Genomic DNA, 26280 nt, shown 5'->3' with positions numbered 1-26280 from the left:
ACTTTCTTCACCTGGAACAAAGCAAGGGGGAGTCTTTGCTCAGCTCACTGGCTGATGGAAGCACGAGGAACAGCTGGCTGATGGAAGCAAACCACAGGTCACAGAAGAAAGTGTCACAGTTTTCAGCTGAGTCAGCAGCTCCATGGATCAGTCCATTTATCACATCCTGACAGCTCTGTGTGTACAGCATGAGGATGTCCTGGGCACCTCCTTAAACACCTTATTTCTGAGAGTGTTTGTGCAGATTTGGCCCCAGGGTGACAGTATGTGCAGTGAGATTTGTCAGATGTGCTCTGGTGACCCACTCAGATCCCCGGGATTTCTGCATCAATGTCCTTCAGGTGACACTGAGGAGCCCTGTTCAGTCCTGGCTTGCCCAGGCTCTCCCTGGGCATCCCACGGGACTCCTGTCTCTCCTGATCCCTTGGATCCCTTGTTGCTGACAAGCAAATTTGCCTGGGGGCATGTGGGCAGCAAAAGGAGGCCCAGAGGAACAAGTGAAGTGACAGCCTACAGCAGGAGGGGACACAGGTGAGGAAACACAACCAGCCTGGCTCTGCAATATGACAAACCACTACAAAATGAACACCGTGAAAATCATCATCATCTCCCTGCCCAAACCCACAGCCGCATCAGTCTTGAAATATTTTATATTGTTCTGATCTCAAAAACCAAGCTGGAGCATTTCAGACTAAATAAAAAAGGGACAAAGGGAAGATTAATAAGTACAGAGCAGCTTCTAGATGAAGACTGACTGGGATTCCTCAGTCTAGAAATCACATGGGAGATAGATGTGAGAGGTTTGCAACAGCATGAATGGCCTGGGAAATGGGGACGAGGAAAAATTTGTCTTGATTTGTCACCAAACAGGAACTCGAGGGCCTGGAAATGTTATCAGACAGAAACTAATATATGTGTAAGGGCAGTATAGAAAAAGGGTCTATGACAAGCCAGTGGAGAAGCAGCATACGGGACAGAGGTGTGCAAGAAACACATTGCATTGGAGAGAGTCTGATGGAAACCTCACACCTCACATACAGCACTGCCCAGGAATAAAACAAAACTTCACCCAGGCATAGCCACACGGTAGTGGAGAATCAGGGATCCTCCTTCCTCCACTCAGCAACTCCCAGCAAAACGGGAGTCCAAAAATCTTAGTCCCGTTAGAGGGGATCCACTTTCTCAACCCCCTAAACACCAAGGAGTTCTCTGTTTTCTTTGGGGTAAAGCTGAACAGGGGAGGGACCTCTAGAGGGAATGGAGGGGGATGGGACAACAGGGAGCCATGGTGCAGAACTGTCCTGTGCCCGTGCAGGGCCCAGCACTCACCTGTGTTGCAGCACAGAGACCCCGAATAGTCACCGGTCATCAGCGCGTGGAATCCCACTGTCACCTGCACGGTGTCACCAGCGCCCACAGTTCCCGTGGCCGGAACCACGGAGAAAGGACTGCAACACAAAGAGAGGGCAGCAGCTGCAATGCTCTGGCTCCTTCTGTTGCTCATTCCCAGCCCTGGTACCACCCAAAGGGGTTTTGCACAAGGACAGAGCCTCACCTCTGGGTGCTCAGCTGGTAACGAGCTGCCCGCTTACTGACATTACGAACCAGCAGAGTCTTCTGGCTGCTCTGCTTGACCGGACACTCCGAGAAGTCCAGCTGGTCAGGGAACTCCAGGATAGCTGGGGCACCAATGGCCTGAATTGGCACAACTATCCTTTCCCTTGCAGTGGTGCAGATGAGCTTGTGGGAATAATCCTGCAGGAAAGGAACCTAGCTCAGCACAGGACATTTAGTGCCATCCCCATGGCAGAAGAAAAACCATTTCCTATAACCCTTCAAGGGCATCGATTTACCTATTCCACCCTAAAATGAATGCTAAGTTCTACTAATATGTCACATTTTAAGGGCACCAGTACGCTTTGCAAAACCTATCTCAGTGGCATTAAGCTCTTGTGTCACTTGGGTCATCCAAAGAACTGCCTTAGGCCACCATAATTTCTACTCTAAATTTTAATGATGCTAAATAATTCCTAAGTCCCTTCTAAGGAGCTGGGGAACACAGGACATTCCTGTTTAGGTTTCTGTATTCCCACTGTCTGAGAAGAGAACAAAGTGTTAAACTGACTCTAAGCAGCAAAAAGAAGATGAGAAACCAGCTGCACCCAAAGAGCTCCTGCACCTCTGGCCTGGTGCAGAAACATGGGTTGGCTCAGACCTGCCCTCTAACTTTGCCTGTCCAACCAAGTCAGGAGAAGAACAGCGCTAAGAGGTGGCAGCATGCTGTTGGAAAGAGCCTCCCTTTGTTTGCCGGCAAGGCTTCCCCCTTCCATGCCACGTCTCAAACCCTTCTGTATGAACAAGCCTCCAAATCACAGCACTGAGATCCGACTTGCCAGGGCCCCAGCAGCGGTGTTCAAACCTCCCCAAAAAAGCAGGTTTGGCATGGAATGGGTGCCAGCTGACAGAGCCACCACAGTGACAGGCATGAAGGCAGAGGCACAGCAGTGTCGCTGCTGTGGAGTCACAGCTCTGCCTGCAGGTCGTGCCTGCCCTACACGAGCTCTTTCAGGCAGGTGGCCAAGTCCCCTGCAGCTCACCAACCTCCTGCTGGCTAAGGGCACCTAGAGCCCAGTGTGCCCGTGCCAGGCCGGGCTCACGGGCACAGCACATCCTCTGCCCTGGCCCTGCAGCTGTATCATGGTCAGCTGTGCTCTGGGACAGCACAGCTGCAAGGCTGGAGAACAGAGGGTGTGAAAAAGCACCGTCTTTGCTCCAGCCCAGGGTGAGGCAGGGAAGCTGTTGCCAGTCAGGAAGGAGGAAAGCTCTCAGACCTCTTTGTTCCTCTAGTGTTTTCCATAACAATGAAATCCCTTCCACTGTACCTAGAGATGGCCAAAGATCTAGCAACACCCCTCTGTCATTTTCGCTGTTCCCCTGCATCTTGCCTCGGGGATGCTCAGGAATGTGCAGGGAGGGAAGCAGAGCCTGTCAGGCCTGGGCGCAGTGCCTGACAGCATGAGCCAAGCTGTGACTGGCTGCAGGCTGCCTGCCCACGGCCTGGAGCCAGGCTCACAGCATGGAATGGGGCTGCACGGAGAGCAGGGAAAACAACAGCTTTGGGGGTAATTCTGTTCTGGCTCCTCCAGTCTCACCTTGCCCTTGCCAGGGGTGAAGCGGATGCGCACATGGGCAGGCACACCCGGCATCACAACACGGTATGCGTTGTTGGAGCACACGAGCTGGAAGTAAGGCGAGCTCTCCATGGAGATCCTCACCACCTCAGGCAACTGCAGGAAAGACATGAAACGATTGTTTTGCCACTCGTGGAAACAGGACAAGAGGAGACCTGTCCATGCCCTGGTGACATCCCTCCTTGACCCCTTTTCCAAAGCACTTTCAGCTGTGGAGCCACAGGCACGTCATTCCTGAAGGTGAACCCAAATCCCTTCTGGGTCCAGCATTTTGGCCAGGGGCAGTAGGGCAGTGCCTGGTGGGAAGGAAGGGCCAAGCAGGTCATCACCAGCACGATGGAGACAGAGCACTTGAACCAAGTCATCTGCATATTCAGCCAGACCAAAAAACCTGCTGGCTCCTGCCTGCACACAGCCACGCAGTAGCCGTGTTCCAGAGGGGGAATGTGCTGTCTGAAAGCAAAACAGCACATTATCCTGGCGGAAGGAAGAAATTCTCTTCTAGCAGATGAGGTTTGGGTGTGGCAGTTCTGGGGATACAGTCATGCAGGCAGACCAGCAAGAGAGGAGACCAAACACTTTGGCCTTACTGGGAATAAAAGCAAACCTGAAAAGCAAAAGGAACACAGCAAGACAACCCCTAAAACAAGGAGATGGCAAAGAGAATTTAAATGGGCAGTAAAGCAGTGAGGAAGAATCATAAAACCATGAGAGCAATCAGCTGGCCAAAAGTGACAGAAACACAGACAGGCTGTGCCTACTGACTATGGGCTTTGAAGGCATTTTCTGCCTGGAGAAACATGACCAGCACTGACTCACAGTGTGGTTCCAGAATTAAAGGCCAGTCTTGGCTCTCCAGGGGTTCTTGCTGCCTGTGCAGGCAAGCTGGGCTGCTGGGCATTCCTGCCTGCAGCCAGCAGGCCAGGTTCTGTCCTCTGGGATACACAGACACAGCAAACATGCATTTTCTAGCACAGAGGTATCAACCCCCGAGCACCAAAATGCTCTCAAGAAGTCTAAAGTAGATGATTTTGACTCCCTCCTGTCTCTTGCCACCAGCTCACTCTTGGCACAAGGCTCATTTGAGAAAATGTTTCCCTGACTGAAATGCAAATGGTCTCCATTTTCCTCTTTACAGTGGAACACAACTGCTGACATTTTTTACCTTTTTCCCTCTCAACTCTCTTGGGAAACTGTAAAACAAACACAATTTCAAGTGAAGGTAAAAACCTCCAGGAGCACATGGCTTTGGATGTGCTGTGGTTCGCCAAAGGGAAAGCAGAGCACCATGCTGCTTTTGGAAAACCTGAGCAGAGCTGGATGAAGCCTCGCAGGAGCCCAAAGTGGCACCTAAAGGCTTCCTGCTGCTTCTGCTACATCAGCCTGATCCCAGGGCTCTTTCAGAACACACTTCCTGCAGTGCCAGTGCCAGTAACGAAAAGTGATTCCAGCATCAAGTGGAGAAGGCTCAGACCCTGAGCTTTGACTGTGAGCTGCACAAAGGGAGCCAAACAGGCTGAGAGAGGCAGAGGAGCCAAGATTACCCTGGGAAACACAGGATGTGGTATACACTCAAGGCAAAGCAGGAGAGCAGGTAAGAACTGTACAGCCCTCAACATTCCTATCAATCCAGAGCTTTCAAGAGAAGGCAACTCCTTTGGGATAGATACCATCAACACATGGCCAAAATCAGGGAGAATTCCCAGCACAAGAAGATTTCCACCATCTTGCAGAACAAAGGTGCTGAGACATTTTCTTGTGGATGTGCTGCAGCAGGTAACTTGCTTTGCTGTACACTCTGGCAATTACACCACTCTCCTCTTCCAGCACACTCTTACAGCTCCACCCCCCAGCACTTACCTTGTCCTTATTCACGAGAGACACCACCATTTCAGAGACCTCATGAGCGACAAAACCCCGAAACACCACCTCTGGTGGGGAAATCTGAAGCAAGTTCTGCTTCGGGGGAACTGACGACAACTGGAGAGGCGAGAGAGAGCAGGGAAAGGTTCAGCTGCGGGGAGGAAGGGTCATGAAGGATCCCTTACACTGATCCCCAGTGAAGTACAGGCTCTGGGTGAGCACGTCTGCCCAGCCCACACTGGGCAAACAGTGGCTCACCCACCTCTGCTCTGAGCTGATCAAGAGCTGCTGGGCCACACAGAGCAGGCTCAAGCCAAGCTGCTCTTTTGGCACGTATTTCTCCAGGTTTCCTTCTCCACAATGCCAGGCAGCACTTACCTTAAGCACAGCCCTGTGCCCGTGTGGTCACAGAGCTCTGGGGCACTGAGTGAGCACTCACGGAGTAAGTAAAACCCACAAATTTACATCAGACTCTATGGGAAATGATTTTAGGATGTCCTTTACTCTGAGACAGGGAAACCAAGGCCCACACAACTGCAAATATCTTTTTTATCTAGAACTTAGACATCAGTAAGAAGAGAACAGTACCAGAGGAGGTGTGAGAGGTGAGGTGATATTTTGCTGAAGCCAAAAGGTTATCTAGCGAAAGAATGGAATTTGCTGGTTCTGTGTGTTGTTTGTGGTTTGGATTTGTTCAGGTTGGTTTGTTGGGTTCTGCTGTGAGAGGGACAGGGTTGAAGAGCTGGCCAAAAGGAAGCAGGATGAGAGGGGAGGGGACAGAAGAGCTGGCAGCTGGACAGAATGGAAGTTCCCGAGTACCCATCCAAGGGGAAAGGGGACAGGGACCGCCCTGGCGGGGTACAAAGGAGATAGGAAGATTGCCATTTTCTCAGAGGGTGTGTTTGTTCGTCTCTAGGGGGAGGGAGACATGCCCAGCTCACCTGAATTCTTACTTGTTACAGAATTTCTGAGAGAGAGAGGGCATGATTTATGTCTGGAGTGAGACTTGAGCTACCCCCTCAGACAGGCCCTGATAAGCGGCCTTGGTGGGGCCTCGAAGCCTTTGATGCAGTGAGAATTCAGTTGTGGCGCAGTCAGAAATTATGTTAAGGTAACTACAAAGTAATGAGCTATCCGAGCATGAATTAGGGTAGAGCTGCAGTGTGCAAAGCCTGACCACCTCAAGGCAAAGGTAAACAATGTTAGCTTGCCAATCAGAGTGCCTTTGTAAACTGTAAACTATATGGGAGTGTATATAAACTGCCATCTTATCACGAATAAGGGGAGAATGTTGCATTAATCATATTGGTTGGATGTGCGTTCTGTCCTGTCCAATTTTCCCGTTTTATGAGGTCCCTGGCTTTTGTTACTAATCAATAGTTTTCTTTTGCTTTGATGATTTTGTCCCCTTTAATTGTATTTAAAAGTTAGTGCGTTTCAAACGGAGGTAAAAGCAAAAATAAAGTAACACAAAAGTTAGGAAAAAGACAAATGAGTGCTGAATGAGGAAAAGGTTCAGTTATTTTCTCAGCAACTTGGGTAAGTTGAGTAAGTAAGTAGAGTTGGTGACTCCTTTTTCCATGAGCTTTAAATGGGTGCTTTCTTGTAATTATTGCCATTTTACATGATACCATTGTAGAGGCACATCTGGGCTGACACAACAACAGCAAATGCTTGTGGAGCAGAGACATTGCTTTGAGAAAACTCTCCCCTTTGTCTGCCTTCTCCAGCCACACTGCTGTCACTCCAGAGACACAAGCAGGCCTCCTGTGTGACTCCCCAGGAGACACAGCCTGCTGAAGGGACTGGCTGCAGCACCCTGTCCCTTGGCTGTGCCCTTCCCTGAGCTGCTCCCAACGCCCCTCTCCAGGGCAATCCTTAACCAGCGTCTCTTGCTGCCAATTTCCTGCTCAACAGCCCACCTCGGTCACCTACCCCTTTGGACTGTGCTTTATACTGAGCCAGTCCTGCCAGAAAAGCAGCTTTAAACACACCTCTAGGTAGGCCCTGATGCAGATAAAGCACATCCATTCCCCTCTGCCCAGGGCGAGTCCCCTGCACATTGGCAGCCTGCAAAATCTAACACCCCGTCAGGGTCCAACACATTGTTCCAACCCAAAGCATTCATGAAATTCCTTTTGTTCAATCTGAAGTAATTACTGCAGGTCCTTGGCCTTCAAAGGCCAGCGCTGCCACTCGGAAGGGAATCCTGTGACCCCGAGCATTTGATGGCGACCACACCAAAGCAAGAGGTGGCTACTTCATCAGGAGAATGGCAAATGGCAGTTTTGTGCCTTTGTGTCCCCAGCCTTCCCCCCATTGTTTTAGCAACGGCAGCTACACTTAGGCAGCTTCAGCAGAGGTTATTTGTGTTGGCTTAGTGCAGATCAGGACTCCCATCCACCACTACCAGCAGTTTGCACTGACAACAGGACCTGGACACTGAGGTATTTTGCTGGAGGCAAGCCTGTCACAAGCACACACCCTCTTCAAACTTCACATCAGACAGGTGTGGAAAAGGAAAAGAGCAGGAAAAGGCTACCTTTGGACCGGTCTTACTCATGTCTAGAAATGGGCCAGTTCTGGGCGCAATATTCTCCGCAATGCTGGCCTTCTTCTTCGTGTTGAAAAACTTCTCCCACAGGGACTTAGAGGGAAGCAGCTGAAAGGCAAAAATAAACCAGCTAGAGTCTCAGAGATGTGCTTGTTCACAAAAGCTTTTCTTGAACAAGTGGCACTGGTGAACAATTTGTGATCACATGGTCTAGGACAGTCCTGGAAGCCCTGGAAGTTACTTGCTGAAATACTTAGCACCAATAAATTAATAATACAGAGTGGAATACACATACTCCCACCCCACGGCTGCGTCCCATTAGCTTCTCTGTGATGTAATGTGACATCTTTGGGGATTTCTGCTCCTTGGGCATTTGTTTCCTCTTATGTTTCATTGGATTGAGGCATTGACCTTTTCAGAGAGTGGGGAGGAGCTCTCAGAACTCCCCTAACTCCATCCATGGACAACACTGAGAACTCACAGCAGGGAGATATCGCTGCTGGGGGAGTCCAAGAGACGCAAGAAAGGAACGTTGTACCAAGAATGAGGAGCACAGGAATGTGTCCAAGTTTTTGTTTTCTCTGTTAATTAGCATTTGTTTTCTCTGTCTGGGCTCACAGACCCCTCCACAGAAGAAAACAGAGGGATCTCCTTGACAGAGCCTCAGCAGTGGGGCATCTTCACTCCAGTGAGCTCCAGACACCAAGGGACCTCTGTGGCCTGACTCCAGTGCTGCCTGCAGGGCTGGATCTGCACCCACACAGGAGACGAGAGAGAACAGCTGGCTTGGAAGCTCTTCCAGCTGGGACCAGCCATGTCTCTCTAGGCTTTGGGCAGAGTTTGAGCTTTCCCTGCCCCACCACATGCCCAGGTGCCCAAGGGCAGGTTGGTCAGAGCAGCACAGGTGAGTGCCCAGCCTGACAGAAGGAATTGCTGTGGCAAAGGGAAAGGGACAGAACACACGCTCGCAGCTTCAGCTGCACATTGGTTTCACTTGGCTCAGCCAGGCAAGACCCTGAGGCAACACACGGTGTTCCCTACTGCACCAGGACAGCCCCCACCAACAGGAGCACGGCACAAAGAGGTGGGGAGGGCGTCTGCAGCTTCACAGCGCTGCTGGGCAACAGGGGCAGGGAGAGGAGGGACACGAGAGGAGTTTCCAGCCTTAACACAGCCCCAGTGGGTACTTACACTGAAAGACTTCAGCGCTTCCCTCGACCACAGACGGGGTTTCAGGATCTTTTCTCGGAATCCGGAATCCATTTTGAAGGGAGGATATCCCAGATAAACGACAATGCCTCAATGAAACTGCAAGGAGCAACAATGGAACTCTGAAAATCCAGAACCCAATTCATGGCAGATTCAAGGCATATACTGGTGCTAAAAATTTTATAGTATTTGGAAGTAGCTCAATGCTTGTTTGGTGTAAGTAGCTAGTATTGTTAGGCCTCTAGCTGGACTTTATTCGAACGATATGGCTATGTTGTGCAATTCAAAGATGGATCATACTGAAACCTGGAGGTAAAAATCTGAACATTAATAATAGTTAGAACAGACAAAGATGTAGCTTAAATATTAAATACTTAAAAATAGCTCAAGTGGATCTCCTCTTCTTTAGGCTAAACCAGCCCTGTTCTCTCAGCTCTTCCGCACAGGACTTGTGAGAGACTGCAATGTTATGGCTAATGGCTTAAATATTGTTATAAAGGACTTTCTGCCCATTGGGACTGCATAAAGAAGCTGCGACCACCCAAGCCCACCCTTCCCTGAAAACGCCTCCTGATTGGAACTTAAGACTGTGAGTTAGGCTGCCTAAGGGAACTTGAAACAAGACAAAGGTGACACTATTGCCCACTTATCTCAGGTCTGGGGAGAAGTAAACAAAGCTGAGGAGAAAACCTATCCACAACAAAGCCAAACCCAGCAGCTGTCCTGAAAATCAGCTCTGTCTGGGTTCAGGGCAGGGAATTCATAGCCACAGACTCATCTGCGGAGGCCAGGTTTGCACACAAACCTCCCATCAAAGACCTCCAAAGTGCCCCCAGACCCATCCCTGAGGCCTTGCACCAGATGACTGCAGGCCATGCCAAGTAACACAACAGATCTGAAAATCCAGAACCCAATTCATGGCAGACTCAAAGGATATACTGGTGCTAAAGATTTGATATTATTTGAAAGTAGCAATAGATGGAGTCAGACTTGCCCCGCCCCAGGGAGGTACCTGGGCAGTCCCACCTTGCCCAAATCTGCATTAATCCACTGGAGTCTTACGTTTTGTGAGAGAGACCTCACCACAGAGAAGACCAGAAGAGGATTTTATGGTATGCTGATGGGATCCATGGAATGGTGATATTTTTTACTTAATCAGTCTGTGTCACTCTCTTTCTCCTCCCTCTTCTGAACCCCACCCTCCCTGACACTTTTTCTTTCTTTCTCTCTCTATTCCTCACATTTACTGTTAAAAAAAATTGACTTTGGCAATTCAGAGGCATCTCCCTAATAATTTTAATAACCAGATGATAACAACCCACTGAAACTTGACCAGAACTCATTCACCTTTAAGCAGTTTAAGCAATCACTATAGGGAAAAAAATGCATAGACTAGTACATTTAGAAAATGTTGCATTTCTTCAGTGCAAAAAAGCACAATCAGTAGACCATATGTCATTCATCCACTCAGCTGTCCATGCCGCTGAACTGCTGCACCAGAGGACTGGCATTATCACAGCCTGCATTTCCCTTTGGCATTCTCTTTCCGAGCACAGATGAGACAAAACCAAAACGTTCAGCTTTAGTCAATCTTTACCTTCAAAGGAAATTCAGGACTGTGTAGCAGAGACCAATGCTCTGCATGTTCAGGAATCCTTTGCAGAGACCGATGCTCTGCAAATTCGGGAATCCTTTGCAGAGCCCAATGCTCTGCAAATTCGGGACTCCTTTGCAGAGACCAATGCTCTGCAAATTCGGGAATCCTTTGCAGAGCCCAATGCTCTGCAAATTCGGGACTCCTTTGCAGAGAGCGATGCTCTGTGAACAGTCACTCGGCCAATGGCCCAGTGCAGCCGCCTGCAGGAGCCCAGGCTGGCACACCCAGCCCGGAGCCGCTCTGTGGCTACTGAGCCGTGCCGAGCACATCACCGCCGCACGTCACAGACGCCGCCGCCGCGTTCGCGGTTTCCAGGCACCCACGGCACCCGATGGGCGGGGCCGGGCGGGGCCGGGCCGAGCCGGGCCGAGCCGCAGCGATTTTCAAAGGAGATTGGCACTTGAGCTACTGACTTCGGTGCTTTCTGTGAAAAACGCCAGTCACTTGGTTTTTAAGATTTTGAAAGTTTAATAATTAGAGTAATAAATTAACAATTACAGTAATAAAAATTTAAGAGTTAGGACAATTACAAGACAATAAAAAGCAAAGAATTACGGACGTCCGGACGCTGTCTGTGAAAAACGCTGCGAGGCCTTTCCCGCCCTGCGCCGCCGGGATCTGCCCGGCGACCGATGACATCACTAGAGACTCGGGCTGCCATTGGCGGGCAGCAAAGAGCGGAGCCAATGGCGGGGCCGGAGGCGGCTCTGGGGGCGGGGCCGCAGCGCAGCGGCGCCATGGCTCCAGCGCTGGGGCTGGGGGCGCTCCTGGGCCCCGGGGCGGCGGCGAGAGGCGAGGGGGACCCCGGCACCGGGAGGGACTCTTTGATCGCCCATTCCGGAGCACCGAGGGGCCCTGAACCCCCATTCCCGGGCGCCGCCGTCCCCTCGCACCCCATTCCCGGGCATGGGTTCTACCCTGCACCCCCTTATCCGGCACCAGCAACCCCCGCACCCCTTTCCCGGCCATCCCGCCTCTCCCAGCCCCCAGAGCCCCCTTTTCCTTCACCCACAGATCCCCTGGACCCCTATTCCTGCCTTTCCCAGCGCCCAGCCCCTCCTTTCCTCAACGCCGAGGACACCCGGGACCCCTATTCCCAGCCAGCCCGGGTTTTCCCACCTTTTGCGGGGAATGGGGACACCGGGGAGCCGTGGAGCTCCTTTCCCTGGATACAGGAACCCCCTTAACCCCGCCCATCCCACCTCTACCCACCCCAGCCTTCAATCCTGAATGGAAGAGCTCAAGGAAGAAGAGGCCTGTGGAGTAGTAAAATTCATCAGCAACCTCCAAGGGGCTGAGGATCCACTGTCATCAGAGCAGCAATGAGCAGAAATGGGCACCGCTTTGTGGCTGCCCCAGCTCTGGGATGGGCCCTGGGCCTGGAGCAGGAGCAGCTCTGCAGGGCCCCAAGGCCGGGGCTCTTGTGCTGGCCTGGGCAGAGGGGATGACAGGAGGGGCTGCAGAGCTCTCAGCACCTCAGCCAGAGGGGAGCAGGGCAGCCAGGGAGCTCCTTTGGCCTTGGCCAAGCCCCTTCCCCCATGGCTGGGGCTGAGTCCTGGCTGAGCTGCAGCTGCTGCTGTGCCCTTGGCAGGGGCTGAGGCCGTGGGGCAGTGCCCAGAGCAGCCGGGCCTGAGCAGAGCTGTGGGGCCAGAGCCGGCTGGGCTGTGCTGGGGAGAGGCCCTTGGTGCTGCCCAGAGCTCAGGGCAGCTGGCAGAGCTTGCAGGGAGCTGGGCTGGGCTGGGAGAGCCTGGCACAGAAACCATCAGTGTCCATCTCAGCCTGGCGAAGTGTGCAGGGGCAGGACTCAGCCCAGGCCTTGTGGGGCAGGGCCAGCACCTGGGCAAGGCATTGAAAACAGGCAAGAGCCCGAGAGAGAAGGCTGCTCTGTGCCCTTGGGGACATGGACAGAGCAGGGAGGGGTCCCCGGACATTTGTCACTGCTAGTATCTGTCCCCAGCTGTGCGCAGCCCTGGCTGCTGAGCGCAGGTTTGCCCTGGGCTGAGTTTGGCTGTGGCCCAGCTCCATCCTCCTGCTGGGCTCAGGGCCTGTTCCTGGCCATGGCCAGCCCTGGCCAGCCTCTCTGCTGGCCCAGAGGCCCAGAGGGCAGCAGAGGCTGGGGCAGGGCTGTCTGTGAAGCCCCACAGTTGCCACGGGCTCTGCAGGAGCTGGCAGAGGCTGCCCAGCAAGGAGACCATGGGGCACAGAGCCCCAAGGCTGCTGTGGGCACCTAGAAAGTTCTTGAAATGCCCTTGGGAAGGTGTGAATTGTCCCAGCTGATAGCAATTCACTGAGGGTTCTGAGATAATGGGCCTGCAGCTGCCCCTCCCTCTGTCGGTTGGTGTTTCCCAGCTGTTGTTATCTTTATCAGGGTGGTGACTCATCTTGGGATCTGTTTTCCTTCCAGCTGCTGGTCTCCCAGGCATCTGACTCCTCTCAAGATCAATGGCCAAGTCCCTTCTCAGGCACACAGCGGCTCTCCTGGTTCCATGACTCATTCCAGGTTCCTTATCTACATCCTCAGCTGGTTTCTTGAGCAGAAATCTCATGTTAGTGCTGATTTGTTTAGCCATTTTGGTTGTGATGTGTGTTCTGCAATGAGTTTATTGATGGTTTTGTTCCCCTCAAACTGGGCCTCCAGTCTTATCAGGAGTTCTTCCTTCTCTTTACTCCACCATCTTCTGTTGGCTTGGAAGTCTGTTTTGGGTGGGAAACGGCGACCCTTTCCTGATTTCTAACCCATGAGTGTGCCAATCTTTTGGGTTGTCTCAGACCAATTTTTGTCTTGAAGTCCCTGCCACATACCTCACAGATCCACTCCCTGGCTGAAGCCATTTCCACTGTTTCCCTGCATTTAGGAAGGTGAAAAACAATGCTGTGATAAGTACTCATCTCTTACCCACATTTAGCACACCGAAAACAAACCCTCCTTTTCCCGTGGGCTACCCTCAGATGTTCAATCAAGCCCAACACACAGTTCACCCAGGAACCACAGGAAGGATACGGTGGATTTTGGTCAGGAACAGTCATGGTAACGATGTCTGCCAGTGTCTGTTCTCTGAGGTTCTCTGTCTGAGCTGGGGATGTCTCTGGTAAGGTGTCCTTGTCCGGCTCAGGAGGTGATGTTTCTGGTGTGCTCTCAATCTCATGCTCCCTGTTTCTCTTCTCATCGTCAAGCACAAACAATTCTCAGGTCCTCAGAAGGCAGGTCTTCACTCCCGCACTTGGTCATGGTGCAAGCTGTTGATACACCTCAGGCAGCCTGCTCAAACCCTTCTTGCTTGCGGAAATATGAACACATTCAAAGTTCTTCACTAACAAGTGAAATCTATCAAACTCCAAGTTCACCTGAGTAGCCAATTCACGTTTTGCCAAACTGGGGGATGCTGAGCAATTTTTGCAGGACAATGGACACATTCAGCAGAGGCACAATCCAGTCTTCTGATAACAAAGTAATCAGTTCAAGGACCAAGAACAGTAATATTTGTAGACAGAAGAAGAGTCAGCAAGAATCAGCAAGTTGTCAGCAAAGTTTGAGAAAGTGGAAACCACCCTTCAGTCCCTCCCAGGCTACTCCTGTTCCGTCCTCAGCCTTCACACCAGTGAGCTCAGAGCCCACAGCCTCTACCTGCTGGTTATGTGATGAGGCCTCCAAACCCCATCTTGGGAGGTTTTTGGGTCCTCTCAAATGTCTGTGAAAATGGAAAAATAGCGGTCAAAGGTATTTTCTCCCAAATCTTGCAGTGGCAGAACAAAGGTCAATGTCTCTCAATGAGGCTGCATTTACATTTGTTAGAAGGAGGAAATATTTTACAATGATGAGAGTGGAACAAAACTGCAACTGTTTTTTCAGAGAAGTGGATGTGATGTGCCTTCTCAGGACTTGTCCAAGAGCAGGAACTTCGTAGAATCTGACATAGTGAAACCCTGCCCCCTCGCCAAGGATGGAATTCCTGTTGCGTGGTGTAGGAACATAAAAAGGTAAAAAAAATTTAGAAAGTGGGAAAAGGCTCCAGAAAGTAGACATAAAGCTGAGAAAGGCTGGAAAATTTCAAAACCTTCTCATGGGAAGCTAGGAAAGTAAGAACCAAGTGAATCCATTTATATTTATCATAAGAAACAAGAAAGAACAAGAACTTATTGATAGTTCAATATATGAAAAGTCCTAGCTATATGCTTTGGAAAGATAGAAAAAGTTGAAATCTTATTTAGTGAATTATTGTGTATTGTTTGAAGTTCATAGCAGTCCTTTAGTTAATATTAAACCCATGTGGGTCCTTGTCTTATCAGTAAGAGTATAATGACTTTGCACCTTTTCTTTTATGCTGTTGGATCAAAGAATAGGTAAAAAAAGGCTTTGCATAAGCTGCCATCTTGTCTTGGATCTGGATTTGCATAGATGTTGTTATTTTCTCTGTGTCTCTTGCTTTTTGCTTGTATGATACAGACAGATAATAAATCCTAAGTCTGCAATCTGTCAGAGTCCCATCCCGCCTGCAGTTTGGGCGCCGCCACAAGCATGGTGGCCGTGGAGAGGGGTAGTCCTGATGGCCCCTGGCCAGCCCGGAGCCGGGGTAGACCTTTGGTCCCCCGCCACCGCACGATGCCTGAGCACCACTGCAGGGCCGGGTACACCTGATAGTCCCGGGCTAGGCCGGAGACGGGGTAGATCTGTTGTGCCCCACGAACGCTCGCTGCATGGGCGCCGCCCAGAGCCCAGCGGCCCCGTGGCTGGGCATACCTGATGGCCCCGGGCCGGCCCAGGGTCGGGGCAGACCTGTTGTCCCCCGACACTGCCCTGCTGCCCAGGAGCTGCCACGAACCCGTTGGCCCAGGAGCGAGGTAGACGTGATCACCCTGGGCCGGCCCGGAGACCGGGTAGACCTGTTGTCTCTGCCAAAGCCCACCACATGGGTGAGGCCCCCCGTCCGGCAGCCCCAGAGAAGGGTAGACCTGATAATCCCAGAATGGTCCAGAGCTGGAGTAGACCTGTTTTCCCCGTGAACAACCGCCACAAAGGCGCTGCCGCAAGCCTGGCTGCCCCGAAGATGGGTAGACGTGATGGTCTCGAGCCAGCCTGGAGCCGGGATAGACCTATTGCCCCCTGCCACCGCTCGCAGCCAGGGTGCTGCAATGAACCCGGCAGCTCCAGAGACAGAGTAGACCTATTGTCCTTGGCCGGACAGACTCAGGCTGCCTGGCATTAGGGTAGATCTGTTGTCCTGGCCACGGCACCTGACGGCCACCTAGCGCCGGGGTACACTTGTTGTCCTGTGCCCATGCCCACCACAGAGGCACCGCCATGAGTACGCTGTTCCTGGAGCGGGGCAGACCTGATGGCCCCAGGCCAGCCCGGAGCTGGGCTAGACCTGTTGTCCTCGCCAACGCGTGCCACACGGGTGCCACTCTAAGCCCGGCGGCCCCGGAGCAGGTTAGACCTTATTACCCTGGCCAACCCAAAGCCGGGGTAGACCCGCTATACTCGGCCACCTCACACAGCTCGGGTGCCGCCACAAGCCCGGCAGCCCCGGAGCCTGGTTATACCTGTTGTACAGAGTGAGCCATGAGCCGGGGTAGACCTGCTGTACCTTGCCAACGCCTGCCACATGGACGCTGCCATGAGCACGGTGGCCTTGGAGCCGTGTAGTCCTGATGACCCTGAGCCAGTGCAAAGACAGGGTAGACCTGTTATCCCCCAACACCGCATCCCATACATGCACCACCCTGAGTCTGGTGGTTCCAGGCTCGGGTAGACCTGTTGTCCTGGGCCAGCCCAGAGCAGAGGTTGACTTGTCCCCCATGAACTGCCACATGGCCGCTGCCATGAGACCGGTGGTTCCATGGCTGGGTAGCCCTGTTGTCCTGGGCCAGTATGGAGCTGGGGTTGACCTGTTGTCCCCCATCAACGCCTGCCACTAGGCAACTGCCATGAGCCCGGTGGCTCCCTGGCTGGGTAGACCAGTTGTCCCACGCCATCGCATGCCACCTAGGCATCGCCCCAAGCCCAGTGGCCACAGAGCCAGGTGGACCTGATGGCCCCTGGCTGGCCCGGAGCCAGAGTAGACTTTTTGTCCGCCACAACCACCCGCAGCCCGGACACCACACCTAGCCCGGCAGCCGTGGAGCCAGGTAGACCTGATGGCCGCATGCTGGCTCGGAGCTGGGGTATATCTGCTGTCCCCCACCACTGGCTGCTGCCCAGAGGCCGCTTGGAGCCTGGTGTCCCCGGAGCCAGGAAGGCCTGTTGTTCTGTGCTGGACAGCCTCCGGTTGCTCAGCCCTTGGGTAGACCTGTTGTTCTGGCACCAACATAGCATATGGCCACCCAGCACTGGGGAAGACCTCTTGTCTTACTCCATCGCCCGCCTCCCAGGCGCCACAACTAGCCCTGCGGCCCCGGGAACAGGGTAGACCTGATGACCCCAGGCTGACCCAGAGTCAGGGTAGACCTGTTATCTATCCCCCGTGATAAACTGCCCCACACCCGGCACCACGAGTTTGGAGGCCCTAAAGACGTGTAGATGTGATGGGCTCGGGCCGGCCTGGAGTGGGGGTAGACCTATTGCCCCCTGCCACTGCTCGCATCCAGGGAGCTGCGATGAACCGGGCAGCCCCGGAACCAGGGTAGACCTGGCCACAACACCTTACGGTCACTCAGCGTCAGGGTAGACCTGTTGACCCTCGCCACCGCTGGCCTTGAAGGTCCTGCCACGAATCAGGTGACCCCGGAGCTGGGTAGACCTGATAACCCTGGGCCGGCCCAGAGTTGGGGATGACCTGCTGTCACCCGTCACTGCCCATCACATGGGCGCCTCCACGAGCCGGGAGTCCCCAGATCCTGGTAGACCTGATTGCCCCAGGCTTGCTTGGAGCAAGAGCATACCTGTTGCCCCCTGAAAACGCTTGCCACAATGGTGCCAACTCAACACCTGTGGCCCTGGAGCCAGGGGAAGCTCACAGCCTCGTTACACCCCAGAGCCGGACAGCTCTATCAGCCCCATCCCAGCCCATAAACCGCCCACTTTCAAGACCAACACAGATTTTTGTATTTTTCTGTGTTGTTTTTAGTTTTTTGGTGTGTTTTTTGGGGGGGAAGGTGAGGTGTAGGGCTTTTGGTTCGGGTTTTCTGGCTTTGTTTTTGATTTTTTGGGGTTTTTTTCTTTGATTTTTGTGGTTTGGTTTGATTTGGTTTGGTTTTGGGGTTTGGGTTTTATTCCAACCCCTTTTTCTTTTCTCCTTTCTTGAAACAATGGCTCTTCTATTTGCCTGGTATAAGAAACTTACCCGAAAAAGAAATTTTCTTGGCAAATTTTGTTTCGTGTCCTTTAGCATTTAGAGCACTCCCAGCCGACCTGACGGGCAGCCCGTGCCCCGTGTTCGGGTCTGCTGACACGCAGAACTGTCGAAACGGCGTCCCCACTGCCCCCCGCCCCCCGCCCGGGACCCGACACAGCCCTCCCCCGAAAAACAGAATCTGAGTGGGGCCAGCGGGGAAGAGAAGCCCGTCCGTGCGGCGGAAATCAGCACGCAGCCGCCGGCCCCCGATGCGACTCGGCCCGCCCCGCCGCCGGTACCACCGCCGGCAAGCGGGCGGCCGCTTTTGGGCCGGTTCCTTCACGGCCCGCAGAGCTCTTCGGTCCTCGGAAGGAGTCTGGGGGGCCACGGGGGCTCGGTGCCGAGGTGCCCGGGGCCGGCACGAAGCCGCCCGCCCTCGGCCCTCGTTCACACAGAGAGAGAGAGACAGACAGACACAGTGACACACACACCCGGTTCCTCAGACACCACCGCTCCCCACCGTCCCCGCATGCGCGGCCGCACACTCTCGCATCCCCTCTCTCCCCTGCCCCTGCCCCCGCCCCCGCCTCTGCCCCTGCCCCTGACCTTGCCCTTGCCCCTGCCCCTGCCCCTGCCCCTGCCCCTGCCCCTGCCCCTGCCCCTGCCTTTGTCTGTCGCGGCCGCCCGCCCAGCCATGGTTGGGGGCGCTCCGCCCTGCCCCATCAGACTCCCCGGCACCTCCTGCAGACCTTTCCCGCCCCTGCTCGATCTCTCCTCGGCCAGTTCACACAGCAGCAGCGGTGGGAGCGGCAGGAGCGGGCTGACACCGAGGCAGGCAGGGCCTTTGGCCAGCAGGGCGAGAGCCTGCTGCAGAGGCAGGGCGGGCATGCTTAGCGCCGTCCCTTTTCGAAGCAGCTTTCTCTTCGGCTCTCGCTGAGCCTTCTGGTTTGATGGCCTTCCTTCCTTGCTGCTCACCCCCAGCCCCAGCCGACCGTGCGGCAGGACGGCAGCGGGGCAAGTGGCTGAAGGGAGTGAGCCACATTCCACACTCCATTCGTTTCCCAGCTGGAGCCGTTGGTGCCTCTGAGTTCTGCTTGCCCAGCCCTAGGGATGCTGTCCTTGTCTGCCCATTCCCCCAGGGTCTCTGGGCAGGGATGGCCTCAGTGGGGGCTGCTGACATCTTCAGCAACTTGGAGGCTGCTGCTGAATTTTCCTGCTCCAGAGGCTTGAAGTGTATTCAAACTGAATAGATCATATTTAAAAATACACTGAGAAAACATGTTTTAGTTCCTGTTTAGGTTTTTTCTTCCTGTTAATACATGGCTATGTGCAATCTCCAGTTGACACTGAATCCAAGTACCTCCTCATGCAGTTGGAATCGATATGAAAATCAAGACTCTTAATGGCTGACAATCAATCTGACTCTGTCCCTACCCCACCCCAGCATTTCCCCCATCCAAGCCTTGGCACTCAGAGCAGCCTTTTGCAAATCTGAGCTCCCTCCAGCTCAGGCTGGACCTGCAGGTTTCAGCTCCTTGGCCTCAACTCCCACCTTGGACAAGCAGCTGCCTGAGACACAGAGGGATGTTCATTTATTGCCAGCCAACAAAGCCAAGGGAAGGCACAGATCCATCAAATGCAAAAGTCATTCTTCTCCCTGGCTCTGCCCTGCCCCTGATCTCCACAGCCTGTCCTGTTTCCTTCATCCCTCCTTTGCCAGGGACTTGCTGGGACAAGGGAGCTCTGCTCTGGCTATGGAGGGAGGTCCAAGTGCAGCCACTGGAGTGGGAACCACAACTCATCAGGTTTGTGTCCTTTGGGGAACCAGGAACTGCTGAGACTCAGAGGCACAGTTCTCTTCATGGCCAACATCAAAAATGTGAACATGATAAATTGAGTCAACCAAAACCCTTCCCTCAGCTTCTTGTGACATCCCAGCAGCATTTGACATGTCCACCATCTACAAGGCATTGACATAAAGGAAGGATTTAAGACAAAGGCCTAAGAAGAGGTGATATAAAAAATAAAACTACAACTAAGATGCTGAGTAAGGCGATATTGAAAGTTCTGAAAAATTGGGAAACCCTCTGAAGCTTAAAGCATTGAGCCACTCAAGGGAGATGCATTGGAATGACCAGAGAACTGCTGCAGGAGGAAATCTGGGAGCAATGGGAAGGATATAGCTGCAAGAGCTCCAAATGAAGAGATGTCCTTAGAAATGGCCATTTAACCAGGAGTCTTGGAAACATAATATATAAGATTTGCTTATATATTATGAAACAAACTGGTATTAAAACCTGTGCCCCTTTCCAGGCAGGCATCAGTTGTGTGCCCATGAACAGGCAGTTCTACTTGGAGGGCCCCAGTGCCCTGAGCTGCTGAGCTAGGACTGGATCTCTTAGAGAGGAGCTGAGTGAGCTCAGAGCAACTTGCATGCTGAGGTGTCTGCTGAAATTCCATGCCCTCCCCATCACACAGCAGCCCTGCATTTCCCTCCTCCAGCCTTCATCTCCAGCACAGTCATGGAGGCTCTTTGGCCTCTTGACTTTTCCTGCAGGCATCAAGAACAGCTGAGCTCTGCCTTTGACACAGGCAGCCCTGGCCAGCGCAGGCCATGCTCAGCAATTCCTTGTCTGTGCCCGGCCTTGCTGCCAGCCCCGGCAGCGGCTGCATGGCCCCTTTGTGGCCCTGTGCTGGCCCAGCAGTGGTGCCACAGCCCCTGTGCAGCCCAGCCCAGGACAGGAGCATTGCGGCTGGGCACGGCCCCTGTGCCGTGGGGCCCTGGGCAGCCTTGGGGCTCTGTGCCCCATGGCCTCCCTGCTGGGCAGCCTCTGCCAGCTCCTGCAGAGCCCATGGCACCTGTGGGGCTGCACAGCCAGCCCTGCCCCGGCCTCTGCCAGCCTCTGGGCCAGCAGAGAGGCTGGCTAGGGCTGGCCATGGCTGGGAACAGGCCCTGAGCCCCGCAGGAGGATGGAGCTGGGCCACAGCCAAACTCAGCCCAGGGCAAACCTGCGCTCAGCAGCCAGGGCTGCGCACAGCTGGGGACAGATACTAGCAGTGACAAATGTCCTGGGACCCCTCCCTGCTCTGTCCATGTCCCCAAGGGCACAGAGCAGCCTCCTCTCTCGGGCTCATGCCTGTTTTCAGTGCCTTGCAAAGGCCAAAGGAGCTCCCTGGCTGCCCTGCTCCCCTCTGGCTGAGGTGCTGAGAGCTCTGCAGCCCCTCCTGCCATCCCATCTGCCCAGGCCAGCACAACAGCCCCGGCCTTGGGGCCCTCCAGAGCTGCTCCTGCTCCAGGCCCAGGGCCCATCCCAAAGCTGGGGCTTATTCCAAGTAATTTGCAGTGTATTACCATTGATTTGCCAGCAGTTTAATGTTCCTGAAGTCATCCAGTCATCAGTGTTCACACTGCAGCCTTGAGCTCCTGGTTCCTCAGGATGTAGGTGAGGGGGTTCAGGGCTGGAGGAACCACTGACTACAGAACTGACAGTGCTAGATCCAGGGATGACAAAGAGATGGAGAGGGGCTTCAGGAAGACAAGTGTGCCCGTTCAAACAGGGAGAGCAGAGGCAGGTCTGGGAGAGAGGTGGAAAAGGTTTTGTGCTGTGCCTGCTCAGAGGGGATGCACAGCTCGGGCCTGGATATAGGCACATAGGAGAAAACAATGAACACAAAACATCTGAGTCCTAAACAGGCACTAACTGCAATGAGCCCAATTTTGCTGAGGTAGAATTTGGATCAAGAGAGCTTGAGGATCTGGGGGATTCCACAGAAGAACTGGTCCAGAGCAATTCCCTGGTACAGGGGCAGGGAAAATGTTTTGGCCGGGTGCAGCAGGGAATAGAGAAAGCCACTGGCCCAGGCAGCTGCTGCCATGTGGGCACAAGCTCTGCTGGCAAGGAGGGTCCCGTAGTGCAGGGCTTTGCAGATGGACAGGTAGCAGTCATAGCACACGATGGAAAAAGACAGTGAAGAGTTAGAGGAGGTAACTGTAACCAAAGTCCAAGCCATTTTTCCACCTCTTGACTTAGCAGAAATTTCTCCAATAAAGAAACAAAACTTTTGCCTGAAGCTCCCACTCTGCCCATGACAGGTGTGGCAAGCACATTTCTCTCCCTCTCAGGATTTTTCATCGAGGTGCACAGAGAGAAATGAAAGAGAAAACAATTTCTATTTCCGCTCCTTGGTTTTCCTATGTGGAATGTGTTTGGAGAATTGTTTATCTGGAGTGAGTGCTTGATTGGATTCTGCTGAGGATTGTTTGAGCCTGATGGCCAATCCAATCCACCTGTGTCTGGACTCTCGAGAGAGGGTCACGAGTTGTGTTGTAGTTAGAGACAGAATTAGAGAAAGTAGTATGTAGTTTTAGTATCTTCCTATTTATATAGTATATTAATGTATTTTAGCCATAATTATAATAAAAAAAATCATTCAGCCTTCTGAATTGAGTCAAACATCATAATTTCTTCCCATTGGGTTTGCCTGCATTTACAATAGACAGGAACTCCTGTGAGTGTCTGGGACACCCTGGCTCTTTGGCAGTCTGGGCACTCCTGGGATGTCACCGTGGAGCCCCTGTGAGTGCCTGTGACAGACCGGTGGCTTTGCAGCACAAGGTGCCCTGGGATGTCACTATGGAATGGCTGTGACTGCCTCTGACCACTCGGCTCCTTACCATTCCCAGAAAGCCCTGACAGGTCTCCACGGAGCCCCTGTCTCTGTGTGTGACATTCCAGCTCTTGAAGAGCCTGGAGACTCTTGGAAAGTCTCCATGGAACCTCTCTGAGTGCCTGTGGCAACTCGGTTCCTTCACAGGCAAACATCACCAGCCCCCTGGTGCTGTGGTCAGTTTCCATCCCCAGCCCCCTGTTGCTATCCTGTGGTGGTTTTGCATGGGAGGTGCTTATGGAAGAAATGCACTGAGAAGCTTCGAGCTGTTTCCTCCATGTCTGACACAAAACCCAATCAGTAATCAGCTTTGACAACTGACAATCTGTTAAACCGCTGAAAAAGCTGATACGCCTCTGTGAACATGCACGTAAAAAAGGAAAAATCCCCTTCCTGGGGAGACCACCAGCTGCAGCGGGAGGAGAGGCCGCGGGGCCGAGCTGCTGGCGGCTGCAGCTGCCAACATCTGGCCGCTGCTAAGGCCCACCCTGCTGCTCGCCCAGGCCGAGCCAGGAGCCGCCAGGCCCCAGGAGCAGCCCCGGGCCGGGCCGGCCCAGCCAAGGTTCTGCCTCTGCTGAGATTCGCCCACAGCCAGCAGGCAGGGGGAGGAGAAGTCCTCCACTCCTTGTGCCGGCTCTGGCTGTGCCGAGATCCCTGCTCGGCTGCGGCTCCGCTGGAAGGGGATCCCATCCAGGGACCCCAAGGACACGAACTGCGGGAACCCCGGGCCGGGCCCCGACAGCGCCACGGGCAGGGAACGCAGGGACAGGAGAACTGGGGGCACACGGAGATTTGGGGGCTGGGGGGGCACGGGAGAAGGAAAGGGGGAACGGGAGAGCTGGGAACGGGGTTTGGGGGTTCCAGGATTAAGAAAGGGGAAGGCTGGGGTGGGTAGAGGTGGGATGGGCGGGGTTAAGGGGGTTCCTGTATCCAGGGAAAGGAGCTCCACGGCTCCCCGGTGTCCCCATTCCCCGCAAAAGGTGGGAAAACCCGGGCTGGCTGGGAATAGGGGTCCCCAGTGTCCTCGGCGTTGAGGAAAGGAGGGGCTGGGCGCTGGGAAAGGCAGGAATAGGGGTCCAGGGGATCTCTGGGTGAAGGAAAAGGGGGCTCTGGGGGCTGGGAGAGGCGGGATGGCCGGGAAAGGGGTGCGGGGGTTGCTGATGCCGGAAAAGGGGGTGCAGGGTAGAACCCATGCCGGGAATGGGGTGCGGGGGGATGGCGGCGCCCGGGAATGGGGGTTCAGGGCCCCTCGGTGCTCCGGAATGGGCGATCAAAGAGTCCCTCCCGGTGCCGGGGTCCCCCTCGCCTCTCGCCGCCGCCCCGGGGCCCAGGAGCGCCCCCAGCCCCAGCGCTGGAGCCATGGCGCCGCTCCGCTGCAGCCCCGCCCCCAGAGCCGCCTCCGGCCCCGCCATTGGCTCCGCTCTTTGCTGCCCGCCAATGGCAGCCCGAGTCTCTAGTGATGTCATCGGTCGCCGGGCAGATCCCGGCGGCGCAGGGCGGGAAAGGCCTCGCAGCGTTTTTCACAGACAGCGTCCGGACGTCCGTAATTCTTTGCTTTTTATTGTCTTGTAATTGTCCTAACTCTTAAATTTTTATTACTGTAATTGTTAATTTATTACTCTAATTATTAAACTTTTAAAATCTTAAAAACCAAGTGACTGGCGTTTTTCACAGAAAGCACCGAAGTCAGTAGCTCAAGTGCCAATCTCCTTTGAAAATCGCTGCGGCTCGGCCCGGCTCGGCCCGGCCCCGCCCGGCCCCGCCCATCGGGTGCCGTGGGTGCCTGGAAACCGCGAACGCGGCGGCGGCGTCTGTGACGTGCGGCGGTGATGTGCTCGGCACGGCTCAGTAGCCACAGAGCGGCTCCGGGCTGGGTGTGCCAGCCTGGGCTCCTGCAGGCGGCTGCACTGGGCCATTGGCCGAGTGACTGTTCACAGAGCATCGCTCTCTGCAAAGGAGTCCCGAATTTGCAGAGCATTGGGCTCTGCAAAGGATTCCCGAATTTGCAGAGCATTGGTCTCTGCAAAGGAGTCCCGAATTTGCAGAGCATTGGGCTCTGCAAAGGATTCCCGAATTTGCAGAGCATTGGTCTCTGCAAAGGATTCCCGAATTTGCAGAGCATTGGTCTCTGCACCGGATTCCTGAACATGCAGAGCATTGGTCTCTGCTACACAGTCCTGAATTTCCTTTGAAGGTAAAGATTGACTAAAGCTGAACGTTTTGGTTTTGTCTCATCTGTGCTCGGAAAAAGAATGCCAAAGGGAAATGCAGGCTGTGATAATGCCAGTCCTCTGGTGCAGCAGTTCAGCGGCATGGACAGCTGAGTGGATGAATGACATATGGTCTACTGATTGTGCTGTTTTGCACTGAAGAAAGGCAACATTTTCTAAATGTACTAGTCTATGCATTTTTTTCCCTATAGTGATTGCTTAAACTGCTTAAAGGTGAATGAGTTCTGGTCAAGTTTCAGTGGGTTGTTATCATCTGGTTATTAAAATTATTAGGGAGATGCCTCTGAATTGCCAAAGTCAATAGTCTGGATTTTATTTAACAGTAAATGTGAGGAATAGAGAGAGAAAGAAAGAAAAAGTGTCAGGGAGGGTGGGGTTCAGAAGAGGGAGGAGAAAGAGAGTGACACAGACTGATTAAGTAAAAAATATCACCATTCCATGGATCCCATCAGCATACCATAAAATCCTCTTCTGGTCTTCTCTGTGGTGAGGTCTCTCTCACAAAACGTAAGACTCCAGTGGATTAATGCAGATTTGGGCAAGGTGGGACTGCCCAGGTACCTCCCTGGGGCGGGGCAAGTCTGACTCCATCTATTGCTACTTTCAAATAATATCAAATCTTTAGCACCAGTATATCCTTTGAGTCTGCCATGAATTGGGTTCTGGATTTTCAGATCTGTTGTGTTACTTGGCATGGCCTGCAGTCATCTGGTGCAAGGCCTCAGGGATGGGTCTGGGGGCACTTTGGAGGTCTTTGATGGGAGGTTTGTGTGCAAACCTGGCCTCAGCAGATGAGTCTGTGGCTATGAATTCCCTGCCCTGAACCCAGACAGAGCTGATTTTCAGGACAGCTGCTGGGTTTGGCTTTGTTGTGGATAGGTTTTCTCCTCAGCTTTGTTTACTTCTCCCCAGACCTGAGATAAGTGGGCAATAGTGTCACCTTTGTCTTGTTTCAAGTTCCCTTAGGCAGCCTAACTCACAGTCCAAAGTTCCAGTCAGGAGGCGTTTTCAGGGAAGGGTGGGCTCGGGTGGTCGCAGCTTCTTTATGCAGTCACAATGGGCAGAAAGTTCTTTATAACAACATTTAAGCCATTAGCCATAACATTGCAGTCTCTCACAAGTCCTGTGCGGAAGAGCTGAGAGAACAGGGCTGGTTTAGCCTAAAGAAGAGGAGATCCACTCAAGCTATTTCTAAGTATTTAATATTTAAGCTACATCTTTGTCTGTTCTAACTATTATTAATGTTCAGATTTTTACCTCCAGGTTTCAGTATGATCCATCTTTGAATTGCACAACATAGCCATATCGTTCGAATAAAGTCCAGCTAGAGGCCTAACAATACCAGCTACTTACACCAAACAAGCATTGAGCTACTTCCAAATACTATAAAATTTTTAGCACCAGTATATGCCTTGAATCTGCCATGAATTGGGTTCTGGATTTTCAGAGTTCCATTGTTGCTCCTTGCAGTTTCATTGAGGCATTGTCGTTTATCTGGGATATCCTCCCTTCAAAATGGATTCCGGATTCCGAGAAAAGATCCTGAAACCCCGTCTGTGGTCGAGGGAAGCGCTGAAGTCTTTCAGTGTAAGTACCCACTGGGGCTGTGTTAAGGCTGGAAACTCCTCTCGTGTCC

At 53.3% G+C, this 26280-nt stretch overlaps 2 protein-coding genes across 2 annotated transcripts in view; one reads left to right on the top strand and one right to left on the bottom strand.

Moving 5' to 3' along the window:
• Positions 1-305: 305 nt before the first annotated feature.
• LOC140681554 (hydrocephalus-inducing protein homolog) lies at positions 306-5081 on the bottom strand. The gene is made up of 5 exons (XM_072921468.1): positions 5052-5081; positions 3153-3287; positions 1556-1755; positions 1330-1448; positions 306-439 (listed from the first exon to the last, which is right to left on the bottom strand). The coding sequence occupies exons 1-5, from the start codon at positions 5079-5081 to the stop codon at positions 306-308; spliced, it is 618 nt and encodes a 205-aa protein (XP_072777569.1).
• A 21078-nt stretch (positions 5082-26159) lies between these two features.
• LOC140681553 (hydrocephalus-inducing protein homolog) overlaps positions 26160-26280 on the top strand; it is a 52496-nt gene continuing 52375 nt past the window's right edge. Inside the window, exon 1 of the mRNA XM_072921467.1 lies at positions 26160-26231. Within this exon, the coding sequence (XP_072777568.1) occupies positions 26160-26231 (72 nt within the window). The remainder of the gene's footprint in view (positions 26232-26280) is intronic.

The sequence above is a fragment of the Taeniopygia guttata genome, chromosome 37 (assembly GCF_048771995.1).
Source record: "Taeniopygia guttata chromosome 37, bTaeGut7.mat, whole genome shotgun sequence".
NCBI classification, from domain to species: Eukaryota; Metazoa; Chordata; class Aves; order Passeriformes; family Estrildidae; genus Taeniopygia; species Taeniopygia guttata.
This window is presented reverse-complemented; position numbering and strand designations above follow the sequence as displayed.